We start from the raw sequence: 19258 nt of genomic DNA on the forward strand, positions 1-19258 counted from the left end.
AGCTCTTCATCTTGTAAAACTGAAACTCTACCCATTAAACAGTAACTCCCCATTCCCTCCCTCTCCCTTGGCAACCACCCTTCTACTTTCTCTATGAATTTGACTACTCTAGGTAACTCATGTAAGTGGAATGATATATTTGTCCTTTTGTGACTGCTTATTTCATTTAAGATAATGTCCTCAGGGTTTATCCATATTGTAGCATATGTCGGCCTTCCTTTTCTTTCTTTTCTTTTTTTTTTTTAAGATTTATTTATTTATTTGAGAGAGAATGAGCGAGCATGGGGGGGTTGGGCAGAGGGAGAGAGAGAGAGAGAATCCTCAAGCTGACTCCTCACGGAGTACCAAGCCTGTCTCGGGGATTGATCCCAAGACCCTGAGGTCATACATAACCTGAGCTGAAATCAAGAGTCAGCCGCCCAACCAACTGAGCCACCCAGGTGCCCCTGTCAGCCTTCCTTTTTAAAACTCGATATTTCGGGGCGCCTGGGTGGCTCAGTCGTTGGGCGTCTGCCTTCGGCTCAGGTCATGATCCCAGGGTCCTGGGATCGAGCCCCACATTGGGCTCCCTGCTCCGCAGGAAGCCTGCTTCTCCCTCTCCCACTCCCCCTGCTTGTGTTCCCTCTCTCGCTGTGTCTCTCTCTGTCAAATAAATAAAATCTTTAAAAAAAAAAAAGACTCGATATTTCTACTGAAAGTATATAGCACATTTTGATAGCCATTCATCTGTCAATGGACAAAAATGCCTTGATTACTCTTTTAAAAAGGTTTTCCTAAAACCAATATTTTGATACATCCTCTGATACAAAAGTTTTTTGTTTTTTTTTTTTTAACACCCCAGGGCAATGAGCCCTAGTTTGAAATGTGATGTGAGAAATCTGTATTTATTTATTTTTGTTGTTGTAAAATGGAAGGAGGACTATTGTGTAGTCAGGCTTGTTCTCAAGCAAACCAATTTCAGGGAAAAGTAAATACAAAGGAAAAGTTTATACAAAGGATCTAAGGGGAGACTATGCCTAGTTGTTCAAACAACAGCAAGTATGGCTGGAGCTTGTGAAGTTTGAGATGTTGTGTCAGTTACAAACTTATTGCTTCTCAGACAAGGACTTAATACACCCCTCAATATATGCTGTCTGATAAACAACAGAATTCCTTTAAGCAGTTCTTTCAAAGTGCCCACTATGTTAACCTTTGTCAATAGAGGTTGCAGAAGGACTATGTAGGAGGAAGAGGTTTCCTGCAATTTCCAACACAGTGGAAGGAGTGGAAGGGGATTGCACGGCAAAGGTCAGACTCGTAGATGTGAGAACATCTAGTAGGGCCTACCCCAACTGTAGGCCCAGAAAGTGATCCCTCTGGGACCTTGCCACCTTGGCCCAGCCATAACCCATCTACAACTTACTAGACAGGGAAATCAAATTCCTGCCCGGCCTGTGGTCCAGAAGGTCACACACCAAGAAGTTGATCCTTCTACAAGCCTTGTGTGCAGCCTGCCTGTGGCTGAGGAGGTCCACAGAGAGCCACTGCTCTCTTTGTAAGCCCCCTCTGTTATGTAGCCCATACTCTCTGAAGGCCTTCTGCACTTGCGATCTGAACCCCTTTTGAATTTATTCTTACTTGGATACTCTCCCTCAGCCCTAGGGTACCATATATAGTTTCTTTATATGTTATTTCTTTTATTATAGTTATTATTTTTTTTTTTTTAGAGTGAAGTATTTGTTTGTTTAAGCAACCTCTATCCCCAACATGGGGCTTGAACTCACAACCCCAAGATCAAGAGTTGCATGCTCTTACCAACTGAGCCAGCCAGGTACCCCAATATAGTTAATTATTCTTTTTTTTTTTTAAGATTTTATTTATTTATTTGACAGAGCGAGACACAGCGAGAGAGGGAACACAAGCAGGGGGAGTGGGAGAGGGAAAAGCAGGCTTCTGCAGGGAGCCTGATGTGGGGCTCGATCCCAGGACCCTGGGACCATGACCTGAGCCGAAGGCAGACGCTTAACGACTGAGCCACCCAGGCGCCCCAATAGTTAATTATTCTTATATTAAATATCTACAATATGATTCTTTTTTTCTTTTTAAGGTTTTATTTATTTAATTGAGACAGAGAGTGAGAGAGAGAAAGCATGAGATGGGGGAAGGTCAGAGGGAGAAGCAGACTCCCCGCTGAGTGGGGAGCCCTATGTGGGACTCGATCCTGGGACTCTGGGATGATGACCTGAGGTGAAGGCAAAGGCTTAACCAACTGAGCCACCCAGGTGTCCTACTATGTGATTCCATATTCTGACTGGACCCAGACTGCTACAGAGTTAGTACTGAGAGTGGTCCCAGGAGATAGAGGCCTAAAGACGGGATTTGGGAATTGGTTTTGTTGTGCACTTGGGCTTGAGCACTCAAGGAGGAGGAACCAGAAAAATGAGAAGGAGTAGCCAGAAAAAATAGGAGGAAAACCAGAATAGCTTGATGATGTCTTGGAAGACAGGTAAAGAAAGTATATCAAGAAAGGGCTGTGAAGGGAAAAAAGCATTCACATATAAAGTGTCCATCTTCTTGACATTTATACTTAAAACTTAATTAAAAATCCAGTCTTGGCTACAGTATAATGAAATAGTCTTACACTGTTAATGCAACCTGACACAAAGCTTTCAGAAAGCTAATTCAGCCGTTATCAAAAATATAAACACTGAGGAATCCTTTTACCCAGTATCTTCATTTATAGAAAGAGTCCCATAAATTTAAAAAGAGATATATGTACAAGGATGATGATAATATAAAAAAATTAAAAACAATCCAAATGCCCAGTAATTGGGAGTTGATTAAATAAATTACAGCTAAAATGTAATAGATTCATATACATATGGCATAGAGTAAAAAATACATTGTTAAAAAGAGGAGCAAACTGGGGTGCCTGGGTGGCTCAGTCGTTTGAGCATGGGACTCTTTGTTTCAGCTCAGGTCATGATCTCAGGGTTGTGAGATCCAGCTCCACACTCAGCAGGAAGTCGGCTTGAGGATTTTCTCCCTCTCCCCCCGCCCCTCCCCCCATGCATGCATGTTCTCTTTCTCAAATAAGTAAATCTTAAAAAAAAAAAAAGCAAACTGAAAAATAATATAATCAGTGTTATATGTGCAAAATAATAATAGCATGAGTAGTTGTATAAAAAAAACTAGGAGGCGGCATACCTGCGTGGCTCAATCCGTTAAGCATTTGCCTTCAGCTCAGGTCATGATCCCAGGCTCCTGGGATCCAGTCCTGCATTGGGCTCCTTGCTCAACAGGTAGCCTGCTTTTCCCTTAGCCGCTTCTCCCTCTGCCTGCCATCCCCTGTTTGTGCTCTCTCTCTCTCTCTGACAAATAAATAAAATCCTTAAAAAAACACAAACAAACAAAAAAACCCTAGGAAACATTAGCAAAAAAATGCTGACAATAATTACAGAGGTGGGGATCAGGAGGGCTGACGAAGTTATAGCTTCTTTAAGTCTCAAAGTTTTCCATTTCTATTTGATAGATTTTAATAATCATTTGACTAAAACTACCACATGGGTTGTTTCACTAACCAGTTAAAGGTTTCCTCTCTAAGGAAGGCTTTAAAAATGTGCCCCCCCCCCCCCAAAAAAGTCAATTTCCAAAGGCTGGACATTTAATCTTCAACCATTTGATTCCCCTAATTGGCCATCATGAATCTTTCATCCACAAATACATTTTAACTGCTTTCAAAGCTCCTCCTATTCAGAGGCTAGTCTTTATAAACAAACAGAAGTCCAGGTGATAGTTTACCAGAAAATTCAAAGAATCTTATAAGGCAAAGTGATTAAAATCATTGTCTGTAGGTGACCAACTGGAGATTAGGGCTGCCAATCGCGAAAAGGACAGAAAATGTCCAAGCAGGAGCCATCGATTCACAGCCATATGTCATCAGAGGCCTCCCGGGACCATGAAACAAGGTTCACCCCATCTGGGCCACCTGCACAGTCACCCGGTCTCGCTTCTCCAGTGAAGTCGCGCCAAAGCCCCAATCAGCGCTGACGCTGGACGTAAACTGCTACGCTGTGACATCAGAGCCAAGATGGCTGCGCCCTGAAGCCTTTTCTGCCTCTCCTAAGTTTTTGCGCCTAGTTCATGTCAGGTTCAGGGTCAGACTCTGCCTTTCTCCAGCTATGTTTTCTCTCCGAGGTTGTGGTCTCTGTGTCGCGGCTTCCCTCAGCAAAAAGCACCTTCCGTTGGCCCGGTTCATCGGCGACAGCGCGGCGCCCGTGGCTGCGAACTTTGACGTGGTAGTCATTGGCGGAGGACATGCCGGGGCCGAGGCAGCCGCCGCTGCTGCTCGGTGCGGCTCCCGGACTCTGCTACTCACCCACCGCGTGGACACGATCGGTGAGGAGTTCGGGTAGCGTGGAGCTTGGCGTGGGACGCAAGCTGCCAGTAAGCCCCTTCACCCCTTCCCGGTGGCCTGATACGGGCAGCCTCTCCTCTCCGCAAGCTAGTGAGAATCCTAGTGTCTGTGGTTTTATCCTAACGTGAGTTTCACAGATCAGGTAGCCCTGGCCCAGAACCCTGGATTAGGCTGTTACGTGGACCATGTATTGTGCTGCTGCTGACAGAAGTAGTGGAGGGAGTTGGGGTCCGTGCCTTGGGAAAGGGGGAAACTAAGAAAACAAGCTGATAGCTTCTTACATCATTGTTGTCATTTACCCTTTACTAGCTTGTTGCTTTGGAAATGGAGTGAATTAACATTTACTAGGAATTACTTGTTAAACGACTGTTGTATTTTTCCGAGATTTTGTGAAGCCCTTTTGAAGAACGATGCTACTTTTTATTGCATTCTATATCTCTACTTGGTGTTTGTTTCCTAATTTTGTACTCAGGAACTGGCAGTGCTTTTTTCGCACTTAATAGGCAATGGGTGGATGGCTATAATTTAAAGCAACACCTCTCTCTAGCACCATAATAGATGCTAGCTAAAACATCATCTTGTAAATCATGCAAACCTATGTTTTTTTCCTCCTGCATTTAGCTCAGGAGTCAACAGTAGAAATATTAACTGTTTTGCAAAAATTGTGAATAAATCACATATTTGATACTGAAATACTTTTTTTAAGAATTACCATTCAGCTTGTAACTGTGGAGAAATATACACTGTTAACAGTGATTCTTTTAGAGGGGGGTGATTTGATTTTTTTTTTTTAAGGTTTTATTTATTATTTGACAGAGACACAGCGGGAGAGAGAGAACACAAGCAAGGGGAGTGGGAGAGGGAGAAGCAGGCTTCTGGCCCTGGGATCATGACCTGAGCTGAAGGCAGACGCTTAACGACTGAGCCACCTAGGCGACCCTGGGGGTGATTTGATTACCCAAAAGATTACACTTTGTTTATTATACATTTCAGTGTTGTTTACATAAAAAAAAAAAAAGGCGGGATACTACTTTTCAATAATAACTTAAAAATTTAATGAAAAAAGTATTATTGAACTAAGGTCATTAAATATAAGTAATGTAGTTCTGTGAGGGATAAAGGGATACTTATCAAAATCCATATTCATATTATTCTACCAACACAGTTCAATCCGTTTTATTTTTAAATAAATGCATTTCAGAGATAATAAGTCTTATAGATGAGCTTAGTAAGTGACAATTTTGTTTTGAATCAAAATCTCTTTTGTGTGGTAATTTAATATAGTGGAGTATCTTTTTTTTTTTTTTAAGATTTTATTTATTTTTTAGAGAGCGAGCGAGAGAGAAACAGCATGAGAGAGGAGAGGGTCAGAGGGAGAAGCAGGCTCCCCGCTGAGCCGGGAGCCCGATGCGGGACTCAATCCCAGGACTCTAGGATCATGACCTGAGCCGAAGGCAGACGCTTAACCATCTGAGCCACCCAGGCGCCCTATAGTGGAGTATCTTAAATATTTCTACGTGGCCTCAGAAAGATAGCTTTGACTTAGAAGGTTCAATGGACCTAAGAATGCAAAAGGCAAGAATTGTCCCGTTGTGATTTAGTCATTATCATGTACCAATAATGAAATGAGAGGCGGAAAGTCTTTTATTTTCTACTAACCTGGAAAATAATGTTTTTTTGCCAACTATTTTTGCATTTCACAATGAAAGAGAAAAGCCTTGTGCATCTGTTTATTCTGTGTCTTATTACCTATGCATTTCATGGAAATGTTCAACATTAAAGAGATTGTTTGACATTCTGAATTTCAGTCCAGGCTTCACTGAGTTCTAGCTGTGTGACCTTGGACAAGGGACAATTTATTTAACCCTCAGTTTCTTTCTCTATGAAATAGAAATAACAGTACCAACTTCAGTTTGCTGTAAAGTTTAAATCAGAAAATACATGCAAATAATCTGGAACAGTGCCTGACCCATTAAGTGGTTCAGATGTTAAACTATTTTTTTACCATAAGCTTTTCCACATAGCCAACTTAAATTTTTTAGTAGAGTGAAAAATGGACTGATTTATACATTTTTATTACCATTGCCAACCCCAAGTACCACACTTGGGATGTTAGTAGTCTACCTAAGAACACAGATGACAAATAGACTTTCTTGTTCCAACTCCACGTGATTGGGAATGAAGGATAGTTTCCTGGAGTTCTATGTAGAGAAAGATCTTGAGGGCTAAGCAAAAGAAAAGTGGCATGTTCAACTTTTATGGCTGTAAGGAGAGGGGCTCAACATTGATAAATATATTTAAGAAAAGGTTTTCAGCAGTTTAAAAAGACAAAGATTTCTTTGCATGTAACTTTCACAAGTGTAAGTTTTACAAATAGGTATATAATGTACAGTAATTCAATAAAGGGCCTGCTTGGCAGGGAGGCTGCTTCTCCTACCTGCTGCTCCCCCGCTTGTGCTTGCTCATGCTCTCTCTCTCTGATAAATAAATAAGTAAGTAAGTAAAACAACATGGAATAATGGGAACAGTGGTGAGCTGGAAAGTATATCCTCATCCATTGTTTTGTTTGTTTTTAACAAAAGCTTCATGTATACCCAGCAAAACATCACCAGCAAATCACTGAGTTACGAGCTCTGATCTAAAAGTATCTGAGGGGCGCCTGGGTGGCTCAGTCGTTGAGCATCTGCCTTTGGCTCAGATCATGGCCCCAGGGTCTGGGATCGAGCTCTGCATCAGGTTCCCTGCTCCGCGGGAAGCCTGCTTCTCCCTTTCCCACTCCCCCTGCTTGTGTTCCCTCTCTCGCTGTGTCTCTCTGTCAAATAAATAAAATCTAAAAAATAAATAAATGAAAGTATCTGAAATGTATCCTGTCTAAAGATTGGAAGAGGATTACTTAAGAGTGATACAGAGTAATAGAAAAAAAATTATACTTGGTGATATTTCACATTTCTAATTTCTGTTTTGATTATTCATTAATAATTCAGATATTTCAAGTGTGATTAAGTTATTGTGGGTTTTTTTTTTTCTCTAAAAAAAGTCTTTGTCTGAAACATTTATAGTTGATACAATGTCTGGAAAAGAAGGAAGTGTGTAGAGCTATAAAAGATGTAAGATTGGACCTGAATCGATACCTGGGAATTCATTATACTATTCTTTCTTACTCTTTAATAAAATAGCTTAACATTGGGTCACCTGGGTAGCTCTGTCAGTTAAGCATCTGACTCTTGGTTCAGCTCAGGTAATGATCTCATGGGTTGTGGGATAGACCCCACATGGGACTCTGCACTCCAGGGAGTCTACTTGAAGATTCTCTCCCTCTGCCCCTCCCCCAACTCATGCTTCCTCTCTCTGTCTCTCAAATAAATAAATCTTTAGGGACACCTGGGTGGCTTAGTCGGTTAAGCGTCTGCTTTCGACTCAGGTCATGATCCCAGGGTCCTGGGATCGAGTCCCGCATTGGGCTCTCTACTCAGCAGGGAGCCTGCTTCTCCCTCTGCCTGCCATTCCCCCTGCTTGTACTCTCTCTCCCTGACAAATAAATAAAAGCTTTAAAAAATATATAAATCTTTAAGAAAGAAATAGCTTCACATTTGTATGTGAAATAATATGTTGAATTAGAAACTCAGGAATGCAAGTTGGTTGCTTTCATATAAATTCAATGATAGGATATTCACTGTGTTTATCAATTTTATGCAATGTATGGAGCACTTTTTTTTTTTTAAGATTTTATTTATTTATTTGAGAGAGAGAATGAGAGAGAGCACATGAGAGGGGGGAGGGTCAGAGGGAGAAGCAGACTCCCCGCCGAGCAGGGAGCCCGATGCGGGACTCGAACCAGGGACTCCAGGATCATGACCTGAGCTGAAGGCAGTCGCTTAACCAACTGAGCCACCCAGGTGCCCTATGGAGCACTTTTCTAAGATATTCATGTAGGGATACTTATGTCAATAGTAATATTTTACATGTGAGAAAGTCATATAAAAGTTTTTAAATGTTGCTGCTAATGGAAAATTATTTATGATTAAAATTTTTTAAAGCCAATTCGAAGAAATTATGTGATTTTTGAAGAAGTGAAAAACAGAAGCAGAGAGTATTTTACACTGAGAAATGTTTTACACTGGGAAATAAAACAATTATTAGTAAATGTTATTTACTGCTTATTCTGTGTCAGACACTGTGCTAATTGCTTTGTGTACATTCTACCATTTGCAAGTAACAAATCCTTATTATTCGATTAATTTAAACAAAAAGGAGAATTTATTTTTTTATTTTTTTTAAAGATTTTTTTTTTAATTATTTATTTATTTGAGAGAGAGAATGAGATAGAGAGCATGAGAGGAAGGAGGTTCAGAGAGAGAAGCAGACTCCCTGCCAAGCAGGGAGCCTGATGCGGGACTCGATCCTGGGACTCGAGGATCATGACCTGAGCTGAAGGCAGTCGCTTAACCAACTGAGCCACCCAGGCACCCGAGAATTTATTTTTTTTAAACTTCTTTATTTGTTTGAGAGAGAGAGAGAGAAAGTGAGTGGGGGGAGGGACAGAGGGAGAGAGACTCTCAAGCAGACTCCCTGCTGAGCACAGAGCCTGATATGGGGCTCAATCTCAACGACCCTGAGATCATGACCTGAGCCAAATCAAGAGTCAGACCCTTAACCAATTGAGCCCACCCAGCTGCCCCAAGAATTTATTTTTTAATAAGACATTTGCAGGTAGGTCAGTTTTAGGGTTGGTTAATTCAGCAGCCCACAATGTCTAAGGACTCATTCCTTGAATATCTCCATTATGCCATTCTTGAATTGTCTTCAAGCTAGCTATCCTTACGATTACAAAATGGCTATAATAGTTCCAGGTGTCACATCCAGATATGACAACTTCAACCTAAGAAGGGTTTTTTTCCCTCCTTGTATCTCTTTGAAGAGGAAAAACAACCCATTTTTAGAGACCCCCCTTCCCCAATAGGTCACCCCTCATGACTTATTTCCCATCCCTAACCCAGACAGTGGCAAGTAGAAACGGGATTACCATGATTACTTAGATCAATAAAGATTTATTCCTACTGAGTTCAAGTCACATTCCCAGAACACAAAGCCTCCTAGGGGAGTGTTTGCCTAAATAAAATTGTGATTCTGTATCAAAGGAAGGGGGGAAATAATCTGCAGCTATCATTCTTGTTTTTACAGTAGGGAAACTGAGGTAGAGAAAATTAGATAACTTGACAAAATGACAGAGCTTGTAAGTGGTAGATCTAGGAATTGAGCCAGGTTCTTTTCACTCATTCCTGACCCATACTTCTAATCACAGCACGATTCAGCCTCCTTATGGAGACTATAAAAACTTGCAGAGGGCTTGGTGGTGGCTATGGTGGACCTACAGATGTTGACATAGCTTTCCTATCCCTCCACCTCCCATAAAAACCTTTGAGATAACCACATGAGTTTATTTATTTATTTATTTTTATTAAGATTTTATTTATTTATTTGACAGAGAGAGACACAGCGAGAGAGGGAACACAAGCAGGGGGAGTGGGAGAGGGAGAAGCAGGCTCCACGCAGAGCAGGGAGCCCGATGCGGGACTCAATCCCAGGACCCTGGGATCATGACCTGAGCCGAAGGCAGTCGCTTAACCGACTGAGCCACCCAGGCGCTCAACCGCATGAGTTTAGACCTCCAAATAAGACTAGGGGAATTTAAAGAGAAGGTATAAAATACGGTTTCTACTCTCAGGAAGCTTATAATTTAATTATTTTTACAAAATAAGCAAAAAGAAAACAGCAGATGACATTTATGGGAGACAATTGATGATAACAGTGAATCACAGCCAAGGGACTTCTTAAAAGTATGCTTGATTTGGGGAAGGGTTTTAAAGGAAAAGGCAACCTAATGAACCAGTAAAAATATGTGTCAAGGAAAAGATTCAAAAGAAACTACAGTCAGTGGTTTGCCTCCCAAGATGCCCTGAATGACTCTTACATCCCATTGGGATTTTCTAATTTTCTCTCCGGTGATTGCTTCAATTTTATTACATGAGATGATTCTAATCACTTGTACAGACATTTCCCTATTAAACACTCACTACGTACGGGGTGCTCATATATTTATTTTATGTCTGTTCTCCTTAGGTCAGATGTCCTGTAATCCTTCCTTTGGTGGCATTGGCAAGGGGCATTTAATGAGGGAAGTTGATGCCTTGGATGGCCTGTGTTCTCGAATCTGTGACCAATCTGGTGTACATTACAAAGTATTAAACCGGCGTAAGGGACCGGCTGTTTGGGGTCTGAGAGCTCAAATTGATAGGAAACTCTATAAGCAGAACATGCAGGTAAGGATGGGGCAGGAAAACAGGAGAGACTGTAGTGATTATTTATTTAACTGTTAGGTTTCAACCTGTGTTCTCTTTGACAGAAAGAAATCCTAAATACACCGCTGCTTACTGTTCAGGAGGGAGCTGTAGAAGACCTTGTTCTTACAGAACCAGAGCCTGAGCACACCGGGAAATGCCGTGTCAGTGGTGTGGTTTTAGGTGTGTACTTGTTATAGATGATAATAACAGTATCAGACTCCATGTGAACAATTAATTTTAGAGCAGGATGGAGATGTTTTGCTTATTCTAGGAAATGGTTGTGTTTTCTCTTCATGGAAAAGGAAGACTGCATAAAAAATTATTTTCCTCCTTTCATCTTGATCTTCATGAAGCTCAGTCAAATTCTGGGCTCATTTATACCATCTTAGTGTAGTACTTTATAACCTACATAAATGTGTTTTTCTCCTGGTCCTTCTGTGGTAATTTTTATTTTTCCTAGTCCTGACTTTAAGTTTTTAAATTTATATTATATAATGTTATATATATATTTTTTATTTAAAGGTGTTATGAATTAATTTTTTTACAGAGGGGGAGGGGCACCGGGAGAGGAAGAAAGAATCTTTTTTTTTTTTTTTTAAAGATTTTATTTATTTGAGAGAGAGAGCATGAGAGGGGGGAGGGTCAATGGGAGAAGCAGACTCCCTGCTGAGCAAGGAGCCCGATGCGGGACTCGATCCCGGGACTCCAGGATCATGACCTGAGCCGAAGGCAGTCGCTTAACCAACTGAGCCACCCAGGCACCCGGAAGAAAGAATCTTAAGCAGGCTCCATGCCCAGTGCAGAGCCCCACGTGGGGCTTGATCTCACGACCCTGAGATCATGACCTGAGCCGGAATCAAGAGTCAGACGCTCAACCAACTGAGCCACCCAAGCGCCCCATGAATTAATTTTTTAATCAAAATAATACATGCACATAACTTTTGCAAAAATCAAATAGAATTTAAAAGTTCATATGAAAAACAGTTATCTCTTTATAGACTTAACCACTTCAGTTTCACTTTTGATATGTACTTACATATTTCTAAGTAATATGCTTATATTTGTACTCCCTAAATTATCAGTATTAGACATTATTAATTTTTTATAGTAGCTCTCTTTAATCCCCTACTTTCATTCTCTCTATCCTTCTTTTTTTTTTTTTTAAGATTTTATTTATTCATTTGAGAGAGAGAGCATAATCAAGGGAAAAGGCAGAAGGAGAGAGAGAAGCAGACTTCCCGCTGAGCTGGGAGCCCGACATGAGGCTTGATCCCGGGACCTAGAGATTGTGACCTGAGCCACAGTCAGACTCCCAACCATCCGAGCCACCCAGGCACCCTTCTCTCTATCCTTCTAATGTAATTATGCTATCAATTTTGACTGATAGTATTTATATTATTATGATTATATTGTTATATATTACGATTAAATATTGTTTACTACAGATCCAAATAGTGTGCTATGTTTGTTTCCTTTCATAAACCTCTTTTCTTTGCCTTTGGTTAATATTTGCTTTATTTTTAATTTGCTAATTTTACTTATGGACTTGTTCAGCTTTTTCATTAGGGAAAAAAAACTGTCGGGGCACCTGGGTGGCTCAGTCGTTAGGCATCTGCCTTCGGCTCAGGTCATGATCCCAGGGTCCTGGGATCAAGCCCAGCATGGGGCTCCCTGCTCGGCGGGAAGCCTGCTTCTCCCTCTCCCACTCTCCCTGCTTGTGTTCCCTCTCTTGCTATGTCTCTCTCTGTCAGATAAATAAATAAAATCTTAAAAAAAAACAAAGGGAAAAAACCTGCCATTTTCTCAATAGTCAAGTAATCTGTAAATTCTGCTTTTTCTTTGATACTTCCCTCCCAGAGACATCAACTTCCTCAATCCCCCCCCCCCGCCCCCGCAGGCAATCTGCTATAATCAGGACAGTTGCTCTCTAGGACCTCTGCACAGATGTTATTTTGAGCCTTCCTTTTACTACTATGCTGTGTTACATCATCCCATGTTTCTTGAGACTTCAGTCTTGTTCTTTCTTATTGCCTCATTTTGCTGGAGCATATCTTCCCAGTAGCTTCCTAAGAAAAGAAGCAAGGAAGGCGGTTTATTTGTGTTTAAGCATATCTCAAAATGTCTCCCCTTACTTGACACTTAATTTGTCTGAGAATAAAATTTTAGTTAAAATTTTTTTTCTGAGAATTTTGACGGTCTTGTTCCATTATCTTTTAGCTTCCAGTTTTGCTATTAAAAAGCTCAGTGTATATTTGGGCCACCTGGCTGGCTCAGTCAGAGCATGCGATTCTTGATCTTGGGGTTGTGAGTTTGAGCCCTATATTGGGTATAGAGATTGTTTAAAAATAAAATCTTTAGGGGCACCTGGGTGGCTCAGATGGTTTAAGTGTCTGCCTTCTGCTTGGGTCATGGTCCCGGGCTCCTGGGATCGAGACCTGCATTGAGCTCCCAGCTCGGCAGGGAGCCTGCTTCTCCCTCTCCTTCTGCTGCTTCCTCTGTTTGGGCTCTCTTGCTCTCTCTTTCGAATAAATAAATAAAAACTAAAAAATAAATAAAATCTTTAAACAAAAAAAATTTAAAAAATAAATAAGATAAAATTTTTAAAAAAAAACAGATGAACATATGTGGTGGGGGAAGGAGAGAGAGAAACAAACCGTAAGAGACTCTTAACCATACAGTACAAACTGAGGGTTGGATGGAGGGAGGTGGGTGGGGGATAGGCTAGATGGGTGATGACTATTAAAGAGGACACTTGTGATGAGCACTGGGTGTTGTATGCAAGTGATGAATCACTGAATTCTACTCCTGAAACCAATATTGCATTGTATGTTAACTAACTAAAATTTACATAAAAATTTTTTTACATCAGTATGGAGTAGAAAAAATAAAATCTTTAAAAAAGAAAAAAAGCTTGGGGTGCCTGGGTGGTTCAGTTGGTTAAGTGTCTGACTCTTGATCTCAGTTCAGGCCTTGATCTCAGGGTTGTGAGTTCAAAGCCCCACATTGGGCTCTATGCTGGGTGTGGAGCCTACTAAAAAACAAACAAAAACCAACAATAAAAAAAAGCTCAATGCATATTTACATTTTTTTGTATATGAAAGGTTTTTTCCTTTCTAAAAGCTGGGATCTTGTGTTTGTCTTTGGTGTTCTGAAATTTGAAAGTAGTTTAGACTGCTCTTTGTTCATTCATTATGGTGGGATACTAAGTGTTCTCTTTTAATCTGGTAATCTGTCCTTGATCTGCATATTTTCTTCTATTATTTCTCCATGCTTTCTTTCTGTAACTCCTGTCCCTTTCTGGATTGGTCTTCTGGGCTTCTTCTATTTTTATTTTTTTGTCATTTTGACACACTTTCTTAGAAGACTTCCTTAAATTTACTGTCCAAATCCTTGTAATGACTTTTTCTAAATTTGACCGTATTTTCATTTATAAAGTGTCCTTTTTTCTGATTGTTTCTTAGCATCTTGTTTTGTTTCTGAATTTAATATCTTCTTTAATCCACATAAGGATTTTATTTTATTTATTTATTTATTTATTTTTTAAGATTTTATTTATTTATTTGACAGAGAGAGACATAGTGAGAGCAGGAACACAAGCAGGGGGAGTGGGAGAGGGAGAAGCAGGCTTCCCGCGGAGCAGGGAGCCTGATGTGGGACTCGATCCCAGGACCCTGGGATCATGACCTGAGCCGAAGGCAGACGCTTAACGACTGAGCCACCCAGGCGCCCCACATAAGGATTTTAATTATCGATTTTTGAAGTTTCCTTTGATCTATGTGGTGTTTTCTCCAGATTCTTTATTCTGTTTATTTGGCTGCTTATTTTCATGTACATGGCCTTCCTCAAGTGTCTAGGGAACTTCAGCTGTCAGGTTTTTATTTTTATTTCTTTTTATTGTTATTTATTTTTTAAAAGATTTATTTATTTTAGAGAGAAAACGAGCAGAAGCAGGAGAGGGAAAGGGAGAGAGACTCTCAAGCAGACTCAACAGTGAACACAGAGTCTGACGTGGGGCTTGATCTTGGGACCCTTAGATCACATCCTGAGCTGAAACCAAGAGTCAGATGCTTAACCGACTGTACCACCCAGGAGCCCCTAGGCTCTCAGATTTTTAAATGAGACAGTAAAATACTGGAAGATTTGCATGTGCACAGTTAAATTTTATTTCTTGCCCTACTCTATAATCTGGTGATTAGGGGTTGGACTGGCCTTTTTGTTGGTGAGCTACCAAACATCAATGACTGATTTAGTAAAAGAATCAGTCTTCTGCCAAGGGGGCTAATATGGCTGCCTGCTGGCATTCTGGGAACAAAATGGTAAGAGGACTGTGATAGAAAATCTCATCATTTAAAATACAGTTCTTGACTTAATTCCCCTGTTTTGAAAGTAATTTATATTATAGATTTATTAATTTTTTTGAATGGGGAATACATATACATGGTAAACAGTTTATTTATTTTTAAGATTTTATTTATTTGACACAGAGAGAGACAGAGAGCACGCGAGAGAGGAAACACAAGCAGAGGGAGTGGGAGAGGGAGAAGCAGGCTTCCTGCTGAGCAGGGAGCCTGATGCGGGGCTCGATCCCAGGACCCTGGGATCATGACCTGAGCCAAAGGCAGACATTTAACAACTGAGCCATTCAGGCGCCCCACATGGTAAACAGTTTAAAGTGGACAAAAGAATCTGTAGTGAAAAGTGGTCTCTTTCTCTTCTTGTCCCCCAGCCAATCAGTTTTCTTCCTCAGGAACATTTCTAGTTTCTTGTGTAGTCTCTCCATCTGTATATATACGTATTTTCATGCATACGGATATATTTGTATTTTATCACATAGCGATAGCATATTACCCACACTGTTCTGTACTGTTGTTGTTTTTTTATTTTTTATTTAAAAAAATTTTTTTTTTAAAGATTTTATTTATTGGGCGCCTGGGTGGCTCAGTTGGTTAAGCGACTGCCTTCGGCTCAGGTCATGATCTTGGAGTCCCGGGATCGAGTCCCGCATCGGGCTCCCTGCTCGGCAGGGAGCCTGCTTCTCCCTCTGGCCCTTCCCCCTCTCATGTGCTCTCTGTCTCTCTCATTCTCTCCGTCTCAAATAAATAAATAAAATCTTAAAAAAAAAAGATTTTATTTATTTATTTGACAGAGAGAGACACAGCGAAAGAGGGAACACAAGCAGAGGGAGTGGGAGAGGGAGAAGCAGGCTTCCCACAGAGCGGGGAGCCCGATGCAGGACTCGATCCCAGGACCCTGGGATCATGACCTGAGCCGAAGGCAGACACTTAACCATCTGAGCCACCCAGGCGCCCCCTGTTGTTTTTTTTTTAACCACTTAATCTGTGTCTTTGCTTTTGGGAGCTATTTCTTTTTTTAAGTTGTTTTTTTTTTTTTAAAGATTTTATTTATTTATTTGACAGAGAAAGAGACAGTGAGAGAGGGAACACAAGCAGGGGGAGTGGGAAAGGGAGAAGCAGGCTTCCCGCTGAGCAGGGAGCCTGATGTGGGGCTCGATCCCAGGACCCTGGGATCATGACCTGAGCCAAAGGCAGATGCTTAACGACTGAGCCACCCAGGCGCCCCATAAGTTTTGTTTTTTTTTTAAAAGATTTTATTTATTTATTTGACAGAGAGAGAGACATCAAGAGAGGGAACACAAGCAGGGGGAGCGGGAGAGGGAGAAGCAGGCTTCCTGCCGAGCAGGGAGCCTGATGCGGGACTCGATCCCAGGACCCTGGGATCATGACCTGAGCCGAAGGCAGACGCTTAACTGACTGAGCCACCCAGGCACCCTTAAGTTTGTGTTTTTGTTCTGGTGATTAGTTTAGTAACTGATTTTATATAATGTGCTTTATCTTCTCTTTCTTCTGTCAGTGTTTACTGGCTTTCCTCTCTGAATAGTTACTGAATTAGTTTTATTTTCATTTCCTTTTCTCTCCCCTTCCTCCTTTCCTCTCCAGATTTAATGATTATATTGTTTTTCTTAGTGCAGACCTTTATACCTTTAATTTGTTTATACTTCTGTTACTTAATTTAATAACTTTAAATGCTATTTTTGGGGGCACCTGGGTGGCTCAGTTGGTTAAGTGACTGCCTTTGGCTTGGGTCATGATCCCAGGGTCCTGGGATCGAGCCCCACATCGGGCTCCCTGCTCCGCGGGAAGTCTGCTTCTCCCTCTCCCACTCCCCCTCCTTCTGTTCCCTGTCTCACTGTGTCTCTCTCTGTCAAATAAATAAAATCTTAAAAAAAAATTTTTTTGCCATTTTTTGCCATTTTTAAGTGTACAATTCAATACCATTAGGTACATTCACAATGTTATGCAGCTGTTACCACCACCCATTTCCAGAACTACTTGATCATCCTAAACTGAAACTCTACCCACTAAACAGTAACTCCCCATTACCCAAAGATTAAGCCTAACATTTTCCTATAAGATAGGTCTGTCTACACACAAAACCTTTATATATAGACTTAACTATTTCTCTCGTTTTCAGGCCCAACCTTTGTTCCTACATTCCTCAGTTCTCATTCTCAGTTCTCCAGTTTGCAGGCTTTGAGGGCAAGTTATTTCATTCTCATTGGTACGTTCTCCTCATATTCTTGAGTTACATCCTTCTCCCCTCTGCTGGATCAGTTATTGCTCTTCCATCTGCTTTCTGTCTTCTGAAAATATTTTGAGAGTCCTCATCTTTTGACAAGTTCTCTCCCATTACTTGTCCTTTTGGGTTTATACCTTTTTTTGCCCCTTTATTTCATCTTCTTGGAGTTTTAGGAGGGAGAAGAAATCATGTGAGGGGGGTGCCTGGGTGGCTCAGTCGTTAAGCGTCTACCTTCAGCTCAGGTCATGATACCAGAGTGCTGGGATCGAGCCCCACATCGGGCTTCCTGCTCAGTGGGAAGCCTGCTTCTCCCTCTCCCACTCCCCCTGATGGTGTTCCTTCTCTTGCTGTGTGTCTCTCTCTGTTAAATAAATAAAATCTAAAGAAAAGAGATCATGTGAGGTAGTCTGTCATATTTAACCAGGAGTCTAAAATTAATTTTAAAAATTAACTGAGACTACCTTTTCAGTACTGACATGATTTTAGGAACATGTGAATTAGTTATTATATGTTACTGTGTTCTCTCTCCCAGCAGTCTTGGATTCTTGGTATTAATAACATACAGTCTTCTAACTTATTTAAAATTCTTTCTCAAGTTTCTGAAGACAAATTTTCTCTGTAGTTCTAATGTAAAATGGTCACATTTCAATTAGATCCATGGTAACAGGTCACAATTTTTACTCTTTCTTATCCTTTAGCGGATGGAAGCACAGTACATGCAGAGAGTGTGGTTCTGACTACTGGGACGTTCCTGAGAGGTGTGATTGTAATTGGACTGGAGACACATCCGGCAGGGCGTTTAGGGGATCAGCCTTCCATTGGGTTGGCTCAGACTCTGGAGAAGTTGGGGTTTGTGGTGGGAAGATTGAAGACTGGGACTCCACCCCGAATTGCCAAAGAGTCGGTTAATTTCAGCATTCTAAACAAGCAGACACCAGATAATCCATCCATACCATTCAGTTTTATCAATGAGACAGTGTGGATTAAGGTAAGATAATTTATGAAAACTTAACTTTACAGTTGATGGTGGTTATTCACAGCAGCATATAGCCTAACTCTCCCTCCATCCCTCTCTTCCTCTCTTCCTTCTTTCCTTCCTTCTTTCTCTCTTCTGCCCTTCCTCCCTTCATTCCTTCACAATTCACCTTACATTCCTACTACTTAGGGTGCAAAAAAGTGATATTTAACAGGATTAGCTAATTTGGCTAATTGGGTGTTTCCCCATGAGTTCTTAAGTTTTGTTACTTCAGTAATCTTGCCAATTTAAACTTTTTTGAAACAATTGCAGACATATATAAATACTGCAAGACCATTAAAACAAACTCTTGTAAACCATTGAAATTCACCCACTGTTAATATTTTACTATATTTATCTCTCTATATAGAAATATAGAGATATATGTATATATTTAATCTATAAGACAGTAATATAGACATTTGTCCTTATTCTTTTCTTTTTCCAGAACATTTGAGAGTAAGTTGTAGAGACCATGACCCTTTACTTTTAAATATTTGAATATGGATTTCAACTAAGCCCAGAGACGTGCTCTTATATTACTTCATTGCAGTAATGAAATTCGGGGAATTTAACATTGATAATAGTGCTGTTATCTAATATATAGTTCATAGTCAGATTTTGCTGATTGTTCCAATATTGTTCTTTATAGCAACCTTTTTTTTTTTTTTTCCAATCCAGGAAAAAATATAGTATTTAATTGTCATTTCTCTTTGATACGGAACAGTTCCTCAGTCTTTCATGATACTGGTATTTTTGTTTTTTTGTTTTTTTAAGATTTTATTTCTATTTATTTGAGAGAAAGAGAGAGGGAAAGAGCACCAGCAGAGGGAGAGGGAGAAGCAGGCTCCCCGCCGAGCAGGGAGCCCGATGTGGGGCTCGATCCCAGGACCCTGGGATCATGACCTG

General features: G+C 40.7%; 1 protein-coding gene across 3 annotated transcripts in view; it reads left to right on the forward strand.

Moving 5' to 3' along the window:
• The first annotated feature begins 4065 nt into the window (after positions 1-4065).
• Positions 4066-19258, forward strand: part of MTO1 (mitochondrial tRNA translation optimization 1) — a 29983-nt gene continuing 14790 nt past the window's right edge. Inside the window, exons 1-5 of one of the 3 annotated variants that reach the window (XM_034990682.1) lie at positions 4066-4377; positions 10517-10716; positions 10800-10917; positions 17230-17316; positions 18033-18322. In XM_034990682.1, coding sequence (XP_034846573.1) covers positions 4161-4377; positions 10517-10716; positions 10800-10917; positions 17230-17316; positions 18033-18322 — 912 coding nt within the window. In that variant the 5' untranslated portion in view covers positions 4066-4160. The remainder of the gene's footprint in view (positions 4378-10516; positions 10717-10799; positions 10918-17229; positions 17317-18032; positions 18323-19258) is intronic. The other 2 variants (XM_034990683.1, XM_034990684.1) reach the window with 2 other exon arrangements.

This window comes from Mirounga leonina, unplaced genomic scaffold, assembly GCF_011800145.1.
Source record: "Mirounga leonina isolate KUSES-001 unplaced genomic scaffold, KU_Mleo_1.0 Mir_53, whole genome shotgun sequence".
NCBI classification, from domain to species: Eukaryota; Metazoa; Chordata; class Mammalia; order Carnivora; family Phocidae; genus Mirounga; species Mirounga leonina.